The following is a 20,152-nucleotide window of genomic DNA, read 5'->3' on the forward strand; positions in this document are numbered from 1 at the left end:
TAATTGCCAAACAGTTGCTTTTTTTTTTTTTTTTGCCACACACCACTGACACAAATCCCTTGTGCCACCACATCTTAATTGTTCTCAGTTGGATCGAGATCTGGAGGCCAGTTAAGTACCATGATCTCATTGTCATGTTCAAGAAACCAGTTTGGGAAGACTTGAGCTTTGTGACATAGCACATTATACTGCTGGAAGTAACCATTAGAAGACTGGTACATTGTGGTCATGAAGGAATAAACATGGCCAGCAGCCATGCTCAGTTAGGCTATGATGTTTAGACAATGCTTAGTTAGTAGTAAAAGGCCTACAGCCAAGCATATCCACCACAGCATTACCCCACCACAAGAGTGAGCCATGAATACAAGGCATGCTTTCATGTTTTACGACAAAATTCTACCATTGAAATGTCACATCGGAAATTAAAATTCATCACACCAGGGAAAATTCTTCCGATCTGTTAGTGTCCAATTTTAGTGAGCTGGCGGGAATTAAAGCTTTAATGTTCTTAGCTGACAGAGGACCCGATACGGGCTGTTGCTGTTGTAAGCCGACTGCTTAAAAGTTCAGCATGCGGCGCACTCAGAGAGGGTGTTCTGCATATCCTGGTTATAGCAAGTGGTACTTATTCTCCTTTTCCCTTTGACATCAACAATGCATTTTCATCCACACATCACTGGGCATCCTCTTTTCTTCAGACCATTTTCTGTTAATCATAGAAATTGCAGTAGCTTGTTTTTTTTTTTGTTTTGTTTTTTTGTAATACTCAGACTAGCATGTCTGGCTCCAACAACCATGCTGCTTTCAAATATTTGCAAAGTTATTTAAAAAATGTATTCTGAAACTCAATTTGGAAGATTTAACACGGTCAAAGCAGTAAACATGTCTAAGCTGAGTTGTAAACAAGAGAGTGAGTTGTGAATGAGTGAATGTTTCTCGCACTACGCAGGTCTTGCTGATAAGTAGCAACTGACCTAAAACAAGAAAACAGATGTTAGGGGTGAAGAGCCTAGGCTAATAATTGAGCTGCACAGAAGTTTAATGGGTTCAGGTCTGGAGTGACCAAAGGTCACATTCTGTCTAATTGCTGACCAAGACAAGTTGAGGAGCTCAACCAACAGCAGAAGCGAGGTAACATGCTGTAGCTATTAAGTGAGTTCAGCCCTTAGGCTGTGTTCGTTAGAAGAAGAAAAAAATCTACCTCCCAAGTGTGCAGGATAATTTCCCCCCATTGTTATCATTTTTAACTATTTTTTTGATAATAAAAAACACCAAAGCCTGACATATATATTCACTGCTGATGGATTCTTTGAAAAGTCACTGTCTGCCCAAGAGTAATGGAGTAAGCTGAGTCAACTTTTTGTTTTGTCTCTAGTCAGGTTTGATCCGAACGCAGGATGCAGACTACTTTCTAAGACCGGTGTCACGTAGCCTGGCAGAGAAGGAAAACTTCACCGCTCCTGTCAGCCACCAGCCACACATCCTCTACAGGAGCGATGGAAACTCCTGGTCAAAGCAGAGCTATCACAAGCTGCAGAGGAGATCCACTGACGCATCACATCACAAACCACGCAGAAGCTTCCTCTCCTCAACAGAACCCACCTACACGGCATATAAAGGAGATCAATACAGACCACCCATAAAGCAAAACAGTCACATCCATGGAAACCTGGGTGAGAAAATTAACGGCACGAGTCACGGAGACCAACTGAGGCATCGAGAAAGCAGCCGTCACCACAGAGATTACAGACACGGGGAGAGGCAGAGGCAACACTTCTGTGGCAGAAGGAAGAAATGTATGTAAGGGCAATTTCTCATTTATTTTCCAAACCAGCAACATTCATCTTCCTCATTGTGTTTAGAAATATTTATAATTTCTACAATTGCTTGTGCCCACATGTTATACAAATGACTTGGAAGGAAGTACTGCAGAAATACCACATTAAAATTTCTTTTTTTTTTTTTTCACTTATGATGTGAGTAAATTTATTACTAGGTCAAAATATGTAACTTTTTTTCCCCACGTTTAAGTTTTTTGTATTTCTATACTGGTCAATTCCATTCACAAATTTAAAAACATAGCCATGGTAGACTACAACATTCAAAATTATCAGGACGGTAAACGTTTCAAAATACAAGGTTCTGCACTGGAAGTGTTTTGCTTTCATTTTCCAGGATCATTATTTAAAGATTAAGTGTTCATACATTCCATGGTGATTGTAATTTTTACCTGAACATGACGCTTGTTTGAGGCGTTAAGGACTTAAGGTTTAGTTACTCAATATTCATCATGTCATCCACATGAACAGACATGAACCAGGGTCTTCTACCACCAAACAAACACGAGACGCAACAAACCCTCAACTTCTGTTATACAGAGGCCCAGAATTTAACCACACACACACATAAACAGTCACTGTGAGGGTTTTGCATGTGGAATTAGGGAGGATTTACCTGGCATGCAAAACCCACTCTTGCGTATGAAGATCAGTAAGCAGCTATTTGCGATAGCTCACCAAAGTAAATGTTGAATAAGGACTCTTAAGTCAAATTACTTAACATTATCCAACATATATGATCAGCTGAGACAAAATGAAAAATTGGAATGAGTGTTATTTAATTTTAATTACTCATATATATATATATATATATATATATATATATATATATATATATATATATATACATACATACATACATATATTTTGTCTTGTAATTATTTTTCACAGATATGCCTAAACCGCCGGAGGAGGACGTTTTTATCCTTCCAGATGAGTATAAGATTGTCCCCAGGAACAAGCGGGCAGTGCTGATGAAGGATCAACCCAGTCAGAAGCTCAATGTGGAGATGCTGGTTGTAGTTGACAAAAAGATGATGGACAACCACGGCCATTCGAACATCACTACATATGTTCTTACTGTGCTCAACATGGTGAGAGAAATTACTACGCTATTCTGGTAGCTTAAAACTAAAACTGATGTATTAAATCAATACTAAGTAACATAATCACAGCACTGTAATATGGGAAATATTTAACCTTCAAATGGAGACCATTCCGTCATACGTTTTTTTTAAAAACGTAGTCATGGAAGCCTATCATATTCCAAACGATCAAGACAGTCGACTAGTTTTAAAATATGAGGCTGTGAGCTGGCAGTGGTTTGTTTTCTTTTTTGGGTATATTTATTCAAGAGTCCTTTCATGTGTTGTCAATGTACAGATTGTAACTTTAGCTGAACATGCAGTTGATTTGAAGTGTGAAGGCTTAGGGTTTAGTAACTGGATATCCATGTCTTTTATAAAGCCTGAAAGACACAGGCAGCTATCAGAAAGCACACATCTACAAACATGAAACTGATCCGGAGTGAGGTCATCGGAACGGCTTTCAGTGTCCCTCTGCTGATCTTAGCTCATCTGCAAGCGACGTCTATCACGCTCGTTTTGCTACTTAATGACTGACTGACAAATCCAAAGATAATCCCTCTATTTGCAAAACATAGTTCTGTCTAGTAGGCCCGCCACGGAGGAGTCACCTAAATACAGAGTGAAGATCCACAGAAAACACCCAAATCCTTAACTCTACCTGCCAGCTCTCTGGAGTGTTAAGAAGAACATTTGGTATTTGTTGAAAAGGTAATTAAATACATCACTCAAGTAATCACATGGGTTTCTGTTTTTTTTCCTGAGGCAGAATGAAAAGGCAAATGTGTTTTATAATTACTAATTTAAAATAACTGTACTTTATGTTGTGTACCTGAAAACACAGAGGCTCCATGGAAACTGTTTCCTTCAGGTGGCAGCCAAAACATGCTGAATCACCGGGACTCTTTTGATCAGAGTAGGATGTGCAAATCTAAATCTCTGTCAAACGCCGCGGCTCTGCCATAATGTGTCACTGAAAAGCAAGTCATAGATAAAAGAAAGCACGAACAAGGTGTGTCAATAAATGTTGTCTTCTTTGTGTGCTCTTGTGTGTGTAGGTTTCCAGTCTGTTCAAAGATGGCACCATAGGAGGCAATATAAACATAGTTATAGTGGGTCTCGTTCTCTTGGATGAAGAGCAGGTGAGGATATACATGCCAAGTAAAATGACCGCACATCACCAAAACTGAGCCACGTAAAAGTAGCATGGGGCCTTGGAAAGAAAAAGACTGCATGTGTCAGGTCTCTTAATCTAAAAGGGTAAATATTAGGATTATTTTCATTGGATTGCTGTAAGTTTTATGAGGGAAAAGTGAGGGCAGGAGTAGAAATAAACATCAAGATGCATAGAAACGCATGCTTTAGTCGTATTTGGAGGGAGAATAGCGTTTTACATCCTTCCTTGAAAATAGAAGGATGGAACCTTATTATCCATCCAAAGATCATATTGGTGGAATTAGGGAGTGTTGCAATAAAACAGTGAAGACTATACAGTCTTATGTTCTACTTTCTTATCTACCGTCTCTCTCAGGATGGCTTGGTAATCAGTCACCATGCTGACCACACTTTAAACAGCTTCTGCCACTGGCAGTCGACTCTCGGGGGCAGAGAAGGCCGACACCACGATCATGCCATCCTTCTCACGGGACTCGACATCTGCTCTTGGAAGAATGAGCCCTGCGATACCCTTGGTATGACTTCATTGCCCTGATTGCAGCTGGAGTGCTCAAAATTTGAAAAATAGCAAACGCTTACTTTAAAATTTTGATGAGTAGTGATTGTAATGATTGTAGTGTGGCGATGAACTCTGGAGGACGTAATATGCACTCTTAACACAAAAATCGGTACTTCAACTCGCAAGTTTTTCTCAAGTCAAAGAAATGCTCTGACAGCCTTTTTTTTGTGTGTGTGTAATGGAAACATGTGCTGTCCACATTGAGAGGTCTGGCAGCCAGGCAGTGTGCTGCACAGAGGCCACTGTACAACAAGGCAAAGGTACAATGCCTTGCAAAAGTAGTCGTACCCCTCTAGCTTTTTAGCACTTTGAGCTAAAAAAAAAAGTGTAGCCTGCAATTGTATTAGCCCTCTTCACTGTGTTACTCCCAAACAAAACAGTGCAAGGGGATGTCTTCAGAAGTCAACTAATTAGTTATTAGACCTCATCTGTGTGTAGCTTCATCCTAAATATAAATCCAGCTGATGGCCACAGAGGTTTGTAAGAGAATACTAGTGAAGACTAAAACAAAGCAAAGAGATATGAGTTTAAGTAGCATAGCAGTTTAAAGCAGGTTTAGGTTATGAATCAAGATCCCAGGCCTTAAATCACTGGTCAATCTATAAACTGAAAATGCAAAGGGGTATGGGCCCACTGGAAATATTTTTTTAAACATTCCCTGCTAATCTGAGAAGTCAGGTAAGGAAAGCAATGATCAGAAAAGGAGCTAAGGTGGCAATAGTAACACTCGAGGAGTTGCAAAGATCCAAAATTCAGCCAGATAGGACAACTATTAGTCATGCACAAACCTAGTCTCCATGAAAAAGTGGCAGGAAGAAAGCCGCTGTTTATACAAAGCCAGAAGAAGCTACATTTGACCTAAATCCAATCAAAAATCATCTTATTGTAATAAAATAATTAGAGTTTTAGATTTTAATGTGAAGCTAAAATGAAAAAAAAAAGTCTAGGGCTATATACTAGCTGACTGTACTCTTAAAATAATCACAAACATACACAGCATAGTATGGTGTCACACCAGCCTACTATTACAAATCTGCTCTGATGTGTTCTGCCAGGATGCTCCTGTTACCTCTCAATCTGTGACCTGGCATGGCACTTTCCAAACCAGATGGTAACAATTTGCAGGCTTGGAGGGGATAAATGTGAGGTTTTCCACTAGACATAATGAAAGATATTATGCTAATCACAACATCCAAAAATGTGCTTCGGACCGTCTCAATTAGAGGCACCTTTCCCACCAAAGTTCCACAATAACCACAAAAATAACATTGAGGACAGAATTAGTCTTAAAATCAATGAGCAGATCAACATTTTTCTCAGATCAGATGGAAACTGGAGGATGTCGGCTCTGTACCCAGAGACCGAACAGCTGATGCCGGCATCTTTGCAATGATTCCAGCTTGTTCTGCAACTGCATCTCACCCCGTGCATTTGGTAGTGATTACATGTTTATTACAGTCCGCAGAGGCGGATCATTAGAGTAACATTGTTGGATCAGTTTTGACCCCCATTTCAAGTTGGGACCTTACAGCTGATAGAAAGACATAATAGATAGAGAAATGAAGGGATGATATGAAAGGGGGAACTGTTAGTCTTCCTTGCTGTCAGACAAAAAAAGAAAAGAAAATGTAATCTTAGTGTTGAAATCCTTTTTAGAAAACCTTGAGACAGGACTAAGGGGCGTCTTTGCAGTGTTGGACCAAAGCAATGAGCAAAGTAGAAGTCAACCTTTGCTACACCGCTGACTCAGGTCGTCACAGCCCCACACCGGCTGGCTTGTAGAAGTGCATTTCAGCTTTGCAGACTGAAGGAGTGGCATGGAGATTATGTAGGATTTTGTGAACAACCAGCTGCAGGATTTAAAAGCGTAAACAAGCCCCAGAAATCTTTTTCGATTGGAAGAGTAAGCAGAAGAGATACAATTTAAGTCTGCAGAATTTCCTCGGGCAATTAAAAGATAGCTGGACTGAGTTTGTCCATTATTATTAGCAAAGGGAGACTTCTGTCGCCTATTTTAAGCCTGATTCTGACAGTGCAGCAAACAGCTCCTCAAACTTTACGCCCCTATGTTTACCTTTTGCTTCGGTTTTTGCTTTGAAGGTTTTATACATGTGATTGTGTGTGTAGGTGTCTGTTTTTTTTTTGTCAATCAAGAAAAGGTTAGTGCTGACTGATCCTCAATGGTGCAAGATAACATGGCCCCTAATAAAAGCAGTCGTCATATAACAAAGTTTGTTTGTGTTGAAAATACATCACTTTCCCTCAATGTTTTCAGCCATATTTCAAAAGCAGTATATAATACATGACCTGCTCCTTTCCTGACATTGACATAGACTAATTCATAGTTCACACAGTCAATGTGCCTAGTTATGTTTAATACCATTACTCACAGTAGATATATACATGAGGACATTACTTTTGGGGTTTTGCACTTTATGGCAAATGGCTCTAAGTCATAAATTAAGTAAAACATGAGGCTATATCTCCAAGAAACCCTGAGACAAAAACAGCTAGGGGGCCCCCATATGCATTATCCTGTTTGATTCACGGCCAGGCATATATGTGTCTGCCAGGAAAGCAGAGACGGAGGGAGAGTGGACAGAGACGAGCACAAAGGCAGTTTAATAGAGAATGAGAGATAGAAGAAAGAGGTTGGGATGTCTTTTTAAGTGGAATAAAAAGCAGCATATGGGAGGGATTGTTGCTAAGCAATGTCCTTGTTTGATTTTCTTACACATACAGTTCATAGACAGTAGAAGTTAGTGCAAGATTTCTTTTTACAATTCTGGAAGTCATGTTTCTTCTTGAATTGAGCTAAGGAAACACAGTTTGTCAATGAGGGATGTTCGGATCTGCATGTTTTTTAATTTGTCCATAAAGACAGATCAAAGCTTTTTAAGATGTATCCATAGGCACGTTCAGATCAAATCCTCCAAAAATAATCAGATATTGCTCAAGCATACTTTTTATTATTATTATTATTATTATTATTATTATTATTATTATTATTATTATTCGGAGCAGTTTGCTAAAGTGTTACGCTAAAACTAGCTAGTTCACATTTTGTTTCTGAGTCCTTACTAATATGTTGCAGAACACATTCAGTGTGCTTCTATTTCATCATGCTTGAAAAAAAACTTTTCGAAAAAAGTTGCACCCTTACTTTATAAGCTTTGAACTTTGCGCTGAGTGTTGACACATTTATTCAGTAAAGTTTTAGCTGCTCTCTGTAGAGCTCTTCCAGAACAAGTCACCTGAAAATCTGCAGCGGGTAATGCAGTCTCTGTTTCACTGTGAAGACAGATAAACACTTAAACAGATTTGTTAAACTGACAATATAGCATATATAACCTGTCATAGTTTTGTAAACCATGTATCTGTAAATAGACTGAGATTTTTTTTTTTAGAATTTGCCTCAGGAATGTAACAAACCACATAATAGACTTTGTAAATTGAACTTAGTCAGGAACTCCTTCGCTCAACTGGAATCATTTTCTGATACTCTGATACTTAGGATCAGATGAAGACATTCCTATTGTCAAACGCTATTGTATTTAAAGATTACATTATATCATAATAACATAAAGTGGATAAAAAAATAAAATAAACTGCTTTAATTCTTTTGCAGGCTTTGCTCCAATCAGTGGGATGTGCAGCAAGTACCGCAGTTGTACCGTTAATGAGGACACTGGCCTGGGTCTGGCCTTCACCATTGCACATGAATCAGGACACAAGTAAGAACTGCCATTATCTCCGGAGATTAAATTATTTCAAAAACTGGAAAAATGCATGCGTCAATAGCTGAAGTAAAATTACCTCATCGTGTTTATTCTTATTTTGAATACAATGAAAAGGAAAGTACTGGTGGTAATGTAAATAAGTCATTTGAAAAACACTGATAATGAATAAAACATGGAATATATTAACAAATATTTGACATTTATGACATTTCTCACTTACTCAAAATTGCTGTACTTGTGCTTCCTCACACATAGTAAATTCTTATTGTTCTACATCCCTCTACGATTTGCATCAAAAACACGAAAAGCTTTTTTTTTTTTTTGTTTGGTCTTTGCTGTTGCAACAATGCAAATATCTTCTACTGACCAACAACTGTGGCGTTTTTTTTTTTTTTTTCTGTTCCACATTGTTCTAGTATAGAGCACAGATGTTCCTGTAAGGAAATATTTTGTGCACTTGTCATTTCTCCAGCTTTGGAATGGTCCATGACGGTGAGGGCAACGTTTGTAAAAAGTCAGAGGGCAACATTATGTCTCCAACATTAGCCGGTCACAATGGTATCTTCTCTTGGTCTCCTTGCAGTCGCCAGTATCTCAGTCGCTTTCTAAAGTAAGTAGCTCTACTCTTTAATGCTACCGATCTATGTAAGAAGTTCTTAACATTAAAATGTACACTTAAAGGTATGTTTCTTTGTTAGAGGCTCTGTAGTTTTCCAAAACATTGTAGTGGAAGTGTAACAAGACGTTTTGTGTCGACGTGGCACATGCACAGCACTGCATTGGTCTCAGGTCATATTAAACTGGGAATAAACACTCATTTGGATTATGTATCATTGATTGAGTACATTTTGTAAAGAAAAAGAAATATTGTCAATCCTCCAACTGGAATGCAGTGTGGCTATGTGAAGACGTGCACTCATCTAATAGCTATGAGACGAGCCGGATCGTTGCATCTGACCCAGCTGAAGTACACAATTAAGCTGGCATAGCAACTATATGAACTAATGCGTTGACGGTCTTCGCTTGTGATGTTTTACACAAAGAATATTTATTATGTGTTGAGCTATGTGTGTTTTTGTGCAGTGACTGCATTTCCAGGCAAACGGGCTGTGCTCACCAAAGCAGGAAAACAAGCACCACTGACATAGCGTCCATATGTCTGGCGGTGTTTCTGCGTCTGTCGGTGTGTGCGTGAGCGCGTGCGTGAGCGTGTTCGTGTGTGAATGTTTGTGTGTGCTTGAAACTAGATAGCTCTGAGGCAGTGCCCCGCACTAAATTTACCAGTGTGTTAACTGAACTGTCAGGTCTCCCCTCTCTGAGTGGTGGAGACAGCGTATTTCCTTGCTGAGTTATTAGAGCTGGGGTGACCTCAACCTTGTTAGGCCTGTCAGCCTTATATTAAACTCCCATTGCCCGTTCAAGCCACGTGGAAATGACCCCAAACATCACCGAACGCTTAGGATCTTCTTCCTGTATGACTTCTGAGTTTCTCAACATTTTCCTTTTTGCAATCCACAGAAAGTTGTGACATATAAATATGTATGTGTCTCAGTTTTGTTTTATTTTATTTTTTTTTTCCCTCTTGTGCTATGGAAAGAACCATAGTGTCACTTTAAATCTAAGTTTCATTAGTCTGCTGCTATGGAGGTCTGAGCAAGAGTGGAGACTTAATTAAAGTCTGTCATGTCGAGAATTGTCAGAGGATAATATGAAAACCTACATGTTCCTGCAGACGTTAATGCTGTAGAAATTCCTGTTTCGCTAAGAAACAGGTGTTCAATCCAACATAGGTTTCAATATAAGTACAGCATCTCGTAAAGGTATTTATTTGCCTTTAACTTACATTCATGCACAGTAAAGGTAGTGCATATGTGCCAAATGAAGGGAAAATGTTTGTCAAAAGTGTTTGCTTGGTGCACTTATTTTTGATCCTCTGCATAATAGTTTTATTTCCAAATTTCACTGGAGCTATGTTTACCTGGAAGACTTTTAGAGCGTGTCGATACCAGTTTCGCACATACAGAAATGTAAATTTGTTTTTCTCTTCTTCAAATCATGTAAGTGTTAAAAAGCAACATTTTTTTTTTAAGATCTCATAGATTTTCAATTAGATTTAGGCCCGGATTGTGATTGGTCCATTCAAATCACATAAATACGCTTTGAACGAAATCACTGTATTAATTACAACTTCCAGGTGAAGCTACTAAATAGCTAATCAGTTACTGACTCAGCTAAGTAATTGATGTTCAAACAAACATCATTTGGCTGAATTAGGCTCCACAGAGCTAATGCACCAGTGTTTGCCAGTGTTCTTCCCTAAGGTGGTTTTGTGGTTGGAAGTTGTTGTTGAGACCTTTCAGGCTCTTTGATTTGCCATTTAACGAGACATTGTTGGCATCTTGCTTACTGCGCCAGCAAATTGTGCCGAGTGCAAGAGGCCCAGTCGATTCCCTCAGGCAGAGATGAGTCGAAAGATCTGTGGAGAATGTGAAAAAAAGAAAGGATCTTTTTCAATATTCTTCTCTATGTTCCACATAATGTGTTGCAGTGTTCTTAAATCTGAAAGTTTGGGGCAAACATTTTATTTTGAGGATCATGTGGAGCCATTGGTGAATATGAAAATGTGATTTTTGTCATAAGGTCCTTTCAAAATAACATTTTGTGGGATATTTTGTCGGTATAAATGAATTCATTCATGTCTGTCCGTGGTTATTGTGTAATCTATTTTTCGTGATCTCTTTTAATTGAACATCACAGAATATCAAAATATCAAATGTGCGGACCAGTCATTGTTCTCTGCAGACACATAGGACTCATAAAGCCCTGGAATAACCTCATGTGGACACACACACACACACACACACACACACACACACACACACACAATGACTGTTTAAGCAATCAGGACCACTCACTAACAATATTCCAACATATTTTTGCCTTTTCAACCTCTTTCCACCATATTTTTGCATCAACTTCCCCTGACAGCTGTGTTTGAGTTGTAAAACATCTCTTTATAGAAACCATTGATATCAGTTAACATTGGAAACCAGTCTGGTCATGGAAGAATATGAGTGATATAAGCAAAGGGTTTGTATGTCTCTCATAATTGAGTGTCTGATGCATTAAATTGGTCTCCCAGGTTTGGCAGCATGTTATGTTACGATGGCAACATTTTTACAGTTACCCCTGATGTTAGGAGGAGTTGAACAATTTGGTGCTTGATTTAGTGTCTCTTCTTTAAAACTGCTTTACCGTCATGTGTCCGCATGGACCCTTGACTGACATGAAAGCGTTTTGTGGGTTGTAATTTGTATCTTGTCCTACATTTGTTTTTGTTTTTTTTTTCTTCTTGTCTCATCTTACCACACTCTTATTTTCACTTCTTGGACCCCTTTTTCTTCTTAGTTTCTTCCGCTCTCTCTTATCTCCTATACCCTGACTTACTTTCTCTGTGTTTTCCCGTTTTCCAACAACTAGCACTGCCCAGGCTTTCTGCCTGTCAGACGAACCCAAAGCAGTCAAGGAATACCGGTACCCAGAAAAGTTGCCAGGCGAACTGTACGACGCAGACACACAGTGCAAATGGCAGTTTGGAGAGAAGGCCAAACTCTGCACCCTGGATTTCAAGAAGGTAAAATCTAACTTGTGTACACCTAATGTGCTTGACGTCATTGCCGAATCCGTGATTCCTCAGTACATTTTTGGCAACGCACCTCAGGCGCATAAAAAAGAAAAAAGGTTTTATGTAGCGTATTTCAGGAAACACATAGAAGTTGAGGGGGAGATGAAATGAATTAGGCAGACGAAGAAGAGGTAAAAAGGAGATGAAAGACAAGAAATAACTGGTTAGGATTACACGTCCTCATGTCTATAAACACTTACGCTTTGACTTTAATATCTCTAACACACAGGCAATCACACACACACGCACATATACACACACACTCACAATGCAAACAGTAAGATGCTCCCCTTACTCAGTGGGAAAGATGACTAAATGTACTCTGGAACATTGCCAGTGGGAATCTCTTTTCATTGCTCTCCCATTGTACCACTTCTGCTGATGTTGCTATTTAACTGACCTTGGTACATATTCAATAAATGACCATTTTTGATTTTATTATATAGTTAATAAACTACGAAATAGTCAGTTGTGCTATTTTCTGTATCTGTTTAAAAGCAGATTTTTCAACAGAAAGCTGGTCTTAGACAGTTTTCACCTTTCTCTGTTGAGGGAAAGGTGTAGATGGACACTTGCTACTCCCTAAACAGCAGCATTATTCTTATTTAGTAACTGAGTGCTGAATAATGACGAAAGTTTGCCATAAATCCCATTGTGACCTTTAGAATTAGCAAATCACCTATATGCATTTTTTGGGGGGAAGCCAACACACACCATGCCCTGCTTCAATAAGAATTCAATGGATGAGAGACGAGTTTTAACTATATAGCAGTCTTGAAGTGGTTACAAAGCTGTTTTAATGCTTTTGCAATCCATCACACAGCGATGGAAAACATGAAATAGGGATGAGCTTTTTTCAGGAGTGGCTGGTTTCTACGCAAATGACTTCAAAAGTGCATCAATGACTCATCCATGGCTCAAACAAGTACAACATCTAAAGCACTGCAGACCTCACATGCCTCTGTTAAAATAAGAGTTCATGTTTCAGCAATGAGAAATGAGTCTGGGGAACAAAAAAAAAGTTTTTCACAGAAGAGGTAAAAATCACTGCTGAACGAAAAGAACACACAGGCCCATTTCACATTTGCCAAAAACATTTTGATGATTCCCACGACATTTAGGAAAATATTCTTTGGTAAAATAAGAAAAAAAATATATTGTTTTAGAAAGTGTGCATCATCATACTAAATCTTGCAAGAAAACTTACATATTTAAGAAAAAGATCATCATATTGACCATCAAAAATGATAAATGGAACAGTCATAAAGCGCTTCTGCAGTTACACAGAGCCACAAACCTGCCCTCATTCTTATGCTGATAATCAGATTGATAGGCAAATCAGGGTTAACTGGCTTTCAACCAAGGATCAATAACATATGAAAGGTGCAACTTTCCAATTGCAAGATGGCTACTCTACCCAAAGAGTCAAATGGTTGTTGCAATCTGTAGTGTTGTAAGTAATGCAACTTCCAGTTTTTTGCTCTCTAGACACACAGAAAACACCAACGGATGTCTGGCCATTGGTTTGACACCTTAAGCTCGAGCACACATGAGCTGGGCATCATAATAATCTGACTCACCCCAGCAACTTGAACTCTGAACAAATAAAACATAGTAATGTTTTGGAGTGGCCTGAAAGCTGTATGTTGGACCTTTTTATAAAACTATGTACCAATTTCCACGAGCTCTTAATTGAATTAAGAGCTGTGGATGATGGAAGTCTAGCCAACCTTCCTCAAATCCTTCCGAAGCAATCTTTGTTCTGTGCCAGGGTGCATTATCTTCCTGGAAGAGGTCCTGGCCGTCAGGGAATACAGACGGGTGTAAATGGTCTTCAACAATGTTTAGGCAAGAGGTACATGTCAGAGTATTCTCCACGTGGATGACAAGAATCAAAGGTTTTCCAGTAAACCATCACCCAGATTAGCATTTCACCTCCATTAGTCTGTGTTCTTCCCATGTCACATCACTGTGTCAAGTGTTTCTCAGGTAATCAGTGTCCACGTATCATAATATACATGACACTTAGTTTTCATCGGACTAGGCAACCTTCTACTACTGTGATACGATGCCCATTATTGGGTCTTTTGATGATTGATGGGATTAATTTGTGATATATGCTCCTGGACCTTTTATGACACATCAGGAAGAGATAAATAATACCTTCCATGGTGTATGTGGGTAAATATTGAACGGTTCCCCAAACAAAAAGCAAAAAAAACAAAAAAAGAAAAAGAAAAAGAAAAGAAAAACGGACTCCCTTTAGTTGTTATGTCTTTCTTTTCTTTCTCAGGTTTTGTCAGACTTAATCTATCATCTACCCCTGTCTCTGTCTGTGTCCTCATTCAATCACTGGACCTGTCTGTAAGTTTTTATGGCCTGAAAAATCCCGAGCAAGCAAAACAGCTGGACTAATATGCCTTGGGATGAATTCCATGGTGCCTCTTGGCAGCGACAAGCTAAGGCCAAGGTGCTTGTCAACATCTGCAGAAAGTTGTCAAAATTTGATATAGTCATTCAGACAGTAACAAAGTGGACATGTTAAAAAGTAGCAGGCTTGATTTCTCAGGCAATATTAGCAAGGAAAAGCCACCTGTTGATCCCATCTGGACCTTGAGCCATGACATCATGAAGGTTTTGTTGGAGCGCAACTCTGTTTTTTCATGTTCTGTGGAGATCTTGTTTTAAATTTTTTACTGCATCTTTTTTTGGCTGGGAGGGACAATACTCACCTACTGTGTATAAGCTTGCTAAACCTTAGTCAGCAAAAAGTAGTCAGTCTCAATTTCTTTCTGCATTAAGCAATTTCTGTTACACATTAAAGATCAGAAGATTTTTATGAATTTCTCAAGGTTAGGATTGATTCAGGATCAGTCTCTGAATTTTTGCACATCAAGTTAAACAGAAAGAGGCTCAGAAAACCACCAGGATTTGGACATTAATAAGATAAATAAAAGCATTATAAATCAAGCTTAGATCTATTCACAAGTCAATTTTTAATAAGTTTAATACACTCATACGAACAAGAGAGTCTAAGACTCGAAGACAGCATCACATTTCACAGTTCAACAATATTCAAAGTTATAAATAATTTTGATTATTTTCAATACTTTCTGAATTTGTTCAAACTACTCTGGAGCATAACTCTTTGGCGTCATAAAAAAAAACCATTTTAGAGTTTCTGAGATAGTACTTGTGTGGAATAACAAGGTATGACTATATCTAAGGGTACTGTGGGGACATTTTGTTCCTAGAGTTCTAGCCGAAAGAAAAACGTGTTCTTGTGGGTGAAAGGTCAGTTCTGAAGTGTTCACATGCACTACCCTGCTGCTATCGTTGCTACAGAAGCATAAATATTTAGAAGATACATGATTGCAGCAGAGCCACAGCTTGCCAAATGATAATATATTCACACAATCTCTATTTTAGCGAGCATTTATCAACATGCTTTAAAAGCACCCGGGGGGGAAAATATCATAGTAATGAATTATCGTTCCTCCAGGTGCTAGCTTTGTTTAACGCTGTTGGATGGAGAATCCCGGACATCCCATCTCTGTTCTTTTTCTGTAATGTTGTTTCAGGATATCTGCAAGGCTCTCTGGTGCCATCGCGTTGGGAGGAAATGTGAAACCAAATTCATGCCAGCTGCTGAAGGCTCTGCCTGCGGCCCCAATATGGTGACTGAAAATGCTTAGTGTGTTTGCATGAGTGTAAGGGGGAATTCAGTCATACTTATAAAGGTCTTTTCACTATAAAAAATACTATTTTTAAATACCAAAAGAAAATAAAATGCCTTTTTCTTTGTGTTGACCCAAAACGAACTTGCATTTGACATATGTTTGGGAAAACTCCATTTTTATCAAATCAGGTCAGCTTTTTTCTTTTTCATTTACTGTATTATCTTTGTTGGGGTCAATCCATCGCTCCATGGCAACATCTTACTAAATAAATCGGCAAACAAAAGGCACCAAACAAGAGCCTGTAAGACACATTGCGTTGTGGTTTGGGTTAAAAAAAAAAATAAAAAATCGTACAATAGCAAAACACCAATTAAACGAGAACATAAAAAGTGACGGTTTTAAAGTTCTCCACTCAGAAATAATAGACTGAGCTGATTCAGGAGTAAATGTTCCTTTTGTGACAAGACTTTTTTTTTTTCTTTTGTTATGAACTGTGCTGCGTTCAGTTGGGGGTAAAGCTTGTAAAAAGTGATTTCTCATACAGAGACAAACACATTCCTTCTCCAAAGGATACCGCAGACCCCTGAGTCAGTAAATTGCAGGAGACAAAAAGCAACAATAATTTACGATGTGGACAGCCTGCATCTATACTATAATAAAAGGCTAAATTTATTGAGTGTTTTACTGTTATATGGTGCTAATACCTCCACAGAGTCTTGACATTTAGAGACAAAAGCCCTGAACCTAGTGACACCGCACTTATATTCTAGGGTGAACTTTTTAATTCGCTTTGACGGTGACGAAAGATTAAATCATTGCTTCGAACAGAAAAAAAAACACCCGTACTTTTCTTTATCTGCAGGAGCAGCTGGTTTGTAGCTGCTGCTGGAGTCATATGCCACTGGGTTCCTTACATATGCCTTAATTGTGCCTCTTTCTTTCATGACTAAGTGAAGCCCAAGAGTCCCTGTCCTGACAGCCCATCATCTGTGTTTGCTCATAGTTTTAGACTTGAAATTTTAATCCTGCTCTTTCCCCTCACAATGCAATTAAGCGAACACAAACAATGACAGTCTTGCATAGGAATCCATGGCACTTAGCTGTAGGGAAAAACCTGTGGGGGGAAAATCAGCTGTTCTAGTGATTAGTGGAACCATGAGAATATTTTCAGAGGCTTGTCTGCGTGTGTGTGCGTGTGTGTGCGTGTGTGCATGCGTGTTCATCTTTTAGGACATTTAAATAGAAGCTCTGCAAGTTTTATAACCTAACTCTTTGGTAATTATTTGCATATTGTACAACAATTTTATAGTGGCATTACACAGCCTTCCAAGTTGTATGTTCCATCACCATAAGAAACTCTGAGATTCCCTAACTTCTGTTTTCTGTTTCTGTGTGTCCGTCGTCTTCAGTGGTGTCGTAGAGGTCACTGTGTAAAGCAGGGCGATGAAGGCCCCAGACCTCAGCATGGGCATTGGTCCGAGTGGTCATCATGGTCTACATGCTCTCGAAGCTGCGAAAGTGGTGTGACCTATCGAGAGAGGCAGTGTAACAACCCCAGGTAAAGCAAATCCCAGGTTTTGGTCTCTAATTTGAGACAGTATTGTATCCTCACTCTCTTTGTCACACTTTTGAGTGCCAAATGAATAATTGAATTTCTAAGACTTATGAGAATACGTGTAACTTTTTAAAAGACAAAAACATTTGACCATTTAATTTATCTGATTTATCCGTCTCAGCTATCTCAAATGTTCTGGAGGTTTTTTGATGTCTTCTCATCTTTGCGTTTGTTTTGACGTCATGTTTAGTCTTTGTCAGTCATAAAATGAGAAAATTATTTGATTATCAAGATATGGAATATGATTATAAAGAGAAAGAAAATTCCATTCATAGAACAATTTATTTGCTTTATGAATTCAAAGTCTAGACTCTGTGTGTGAGTGTAACTAAACATCCCCATAAACTGGAATTAGAGACTGACTGTCAGAATTTGCCTGGGGAGAAAACTGGAAGCCAAAGGTGTCACATCTAATAGAAATCTAATGCTACAGTCCAAAGGAAATGGCATAGTAATAACTCCAAAAGAAATGCAATGTAATAATAATTCTCTACAGATGCACGGTCTGCATCATTAAAGAGTCATTCAACTCAAAAGGCTGTTTCAAGTTGCTGAAACATCTTTCAACACACCCCTTTCTTTTAAGTAATTTAACTAAAACCCATTTGGCCACTTGGGGCACTAACAGAGAGTGTATAAATGACTGAAGTTGATGTCATGGCAAAAAATGTGATAAACTAAGCTAATCTTACCTCACCGTATTACAGAGACGTAAAATTGCTTGAACAGCTTTATCACGGGAATAAAAGAACATCATCTCAACATTAACCTTTTCTGTGACGTTCCTGACTTGTAAGGCTTAGCATTGTTTTGGTTTCCTGCATATTGATGACTCAATATCCACACTTTAGGACCAAGAGCGTATTGGTGTATGTTATTAAAATAGTAACGCTCATTCACAAGCGTTTCATTGCTTATTGGTTCACCCGTCCCCTTACTTATCCATCAACTACATAATTAATTGCACTGGCAGTCAGTCAGTGAGCCCACTCACAAATGTCACGACCCAGTCTTTATCAGGCCTAGATCCTGACAAGTGGTAAGCTAATTTTGACTGAGAATGATGGGAAGAAAGACATTCAAAGGACCGAAAGCCGATGAAAGATGCACAAAGACAGGCCTCAAGAATAAGCCAGACAGGCAACAAGAGGTACGTCTACAGAGAGAGGATTAAGAAAATAAAGGAAGTAATGTTAAGCTATGAAATAATAGAGTTTGCGATTGAGTTATAGATAAGCAAAAATGTGAACTGAAAGACGCATAGAGAGTGTAATTGTACCTTGGAAGGGATTTTTGGAAATGCAGCCCCAGGATATACACCTGTGATAGAAACCTCAACAAAGGTACTCTCACAGACACTCATGTGCAGATGGAGATATACTCTCATGTACTAGTCGCTACAGGACAATGAAATCCAGTGTGGTTTGTGAAATTCCTAAGTTTAGGTATTTGCTTACTGTGCACGTCAGAAGCATCTTAAGGATTTTCCTCTTCAGGACTATGCCAAACGTGTGATCAGAAATAATTTACAAGCGATGGAAACCTTGGCTACATACCATGTGTTTTCACTTGTCTTTGCAGACCTACCAATGGTGGGAAGTTCTGCGATGGCTCCACTAGATCATACAAACTTTGCAACACTGTGGATTGTCCAACCAACGCTGCTGATTACAGAGCAAAACAGTGTGCTGAATTTAACAGCAAGCAGTTCAGAGGATGGTACTACACCTGGAGACCGTACACTAGAGTGGATGGTGAGACTCTTACGTTTCCCCATTTTTGTTTCAGAACTCAAGGAAATATTAGATGCACCAACAAAAACACTATTTTTGTCCTCCTGTGGTTATTCTATCTATTTTCTTCTAGACCAAGACATATGCAAGCTTTACTGCCTTGCTGAGGGCTTTGATTTCTTCTTTGCCCTGGCCAGCAAAGTTAGGGATGGAACGCTTTGCTCTAAGGACAGTTCCAATGTCTGTATCGACGGGCTGTGTGAGGTAATGCTGTTTTAAGGTTAAGGCAGAAATTCAGTTTTCAGTTTTTACACTTGGTTTAGTACTTCTTACTGAAAGAGTGAGCTCAACAGTGAGGTCTTTTAGATTGAGCTGTAAATTTTACGAAAGGATTAAGACGTAGGCGGTGTCCCTGTCTGACAGCTACTTTCATGTTCATGTACATGAAATGTTGACCTGTCACCAGCTCCGGAATACATTTTGTCATTTTAGACAATTTTCATCTGTCATGTAACGTGACAGTTTATGTACTTAATCTCCCTAGCCTTAAAAAATATATATGTATGTCTTTTTTTTCCACAGAGAGTGGGGTGTGACCGTGTCTTGGGCTCAGCAGCTGTGCCTGATGCTTGTGGTGTGTGTAAAGGAGACAACTCCACCTGCAAGATCTATAACGGACAGTACACAAAGCAGCATTATACTAACCGTAGGTCGACCCAATAAACTGTTCCAATGACTACATTTGATGTTTTAATTTTTAAAACGGTCACTACTACCCTCTTAATTTCAGTTGTACTCGTACTGTGCTAGTGCAGCAGCTTTTATTTTTTAAGTTAGATGTATTTACATATATATATATATATATATATATATATATATATATATATATATATATATATATATATATATATATATATATATATATATATATATATATATATATTTATTTTTTTTTTTTTTTTTTTTTTTTTTCTGAACTTTTTTTTTTTTTGGGCTCTTCTTGGGTTATGTTCCACGGGTAAAAAAGTTTTTAAGAAATTT

At 38.6% G+C, this 20,152-nt stretch overlaps 1 protein-coding gene across 1 annotated transcript in view; it reads left to right on the plus strand.

Annotated features, from left to right (window-relative positions):
• adamts16 (ADAM metallopeptidase with thrombospondin type 1 motif, 16) overlaps positions 1–20,152 on the plus strand; it is a 55,243-nt gene that overhangs the window by 10,902 nt on the left and 24,189 nt on the right. Inside the window, exons 4-15 of the mRNA XM_015046173.1 lie at positions 1,376–1,796; positions 2,730–2,932; positions 3,982–4,065; positions 4,455–4,614; positions 8,287–8,392; positions 8,871–9,008; positions 11,879–12,032; positions 15,665–15,760; positions 17,173–17,321; positions 18,960–19,132; positions 19,245–19,375; positions 19,694–19,817. Coding sequence (XP_014901659.1) covers positions 1,376–1,796; positions 2,730–2,932; positions 3,982–4,065; positions 4,455–4,614; positions 8,287–8,392; positions 8,871–9,008; positions 11,879–12,032; positions 15,665–15,760; positions 17,173–17,321; positions 18,960–19,132; positions 19,245–19,375; positions 19,694–19,817 — 1,939 coding nt within the window. The remainder of the gene's footprint in view (positions 1–1,375; positions 1,797–2,729; positions 2,933–3,981; positions 4,066–4,454; positions 4,615–8,286; positions 8,393–8,870; positions 9,009–11,878; positions 12,033–15,664; positions 15,761–17,172; positions 17,322–18,959; positions 19,133–19,244; positions 19,376–19,693; positions 19,818–20,152) is intronic.

This window comes from Poecilia latipinna, unplaced genomic scaffold (genome assembly GCF_001443285.1).
Source record: "Poecilia latipinna isolate Pla-1442-1.1 unplaced genomic scaffold, P_latipinna-1.0 Scaffold768, whole genome shotgun sequence".
NCBI lineage: Eukaryota > Metazoa > Chordata > Actinopteri > Cyprinodontiformes > Poeciliidae > Poecilia > Poecilia latipinna.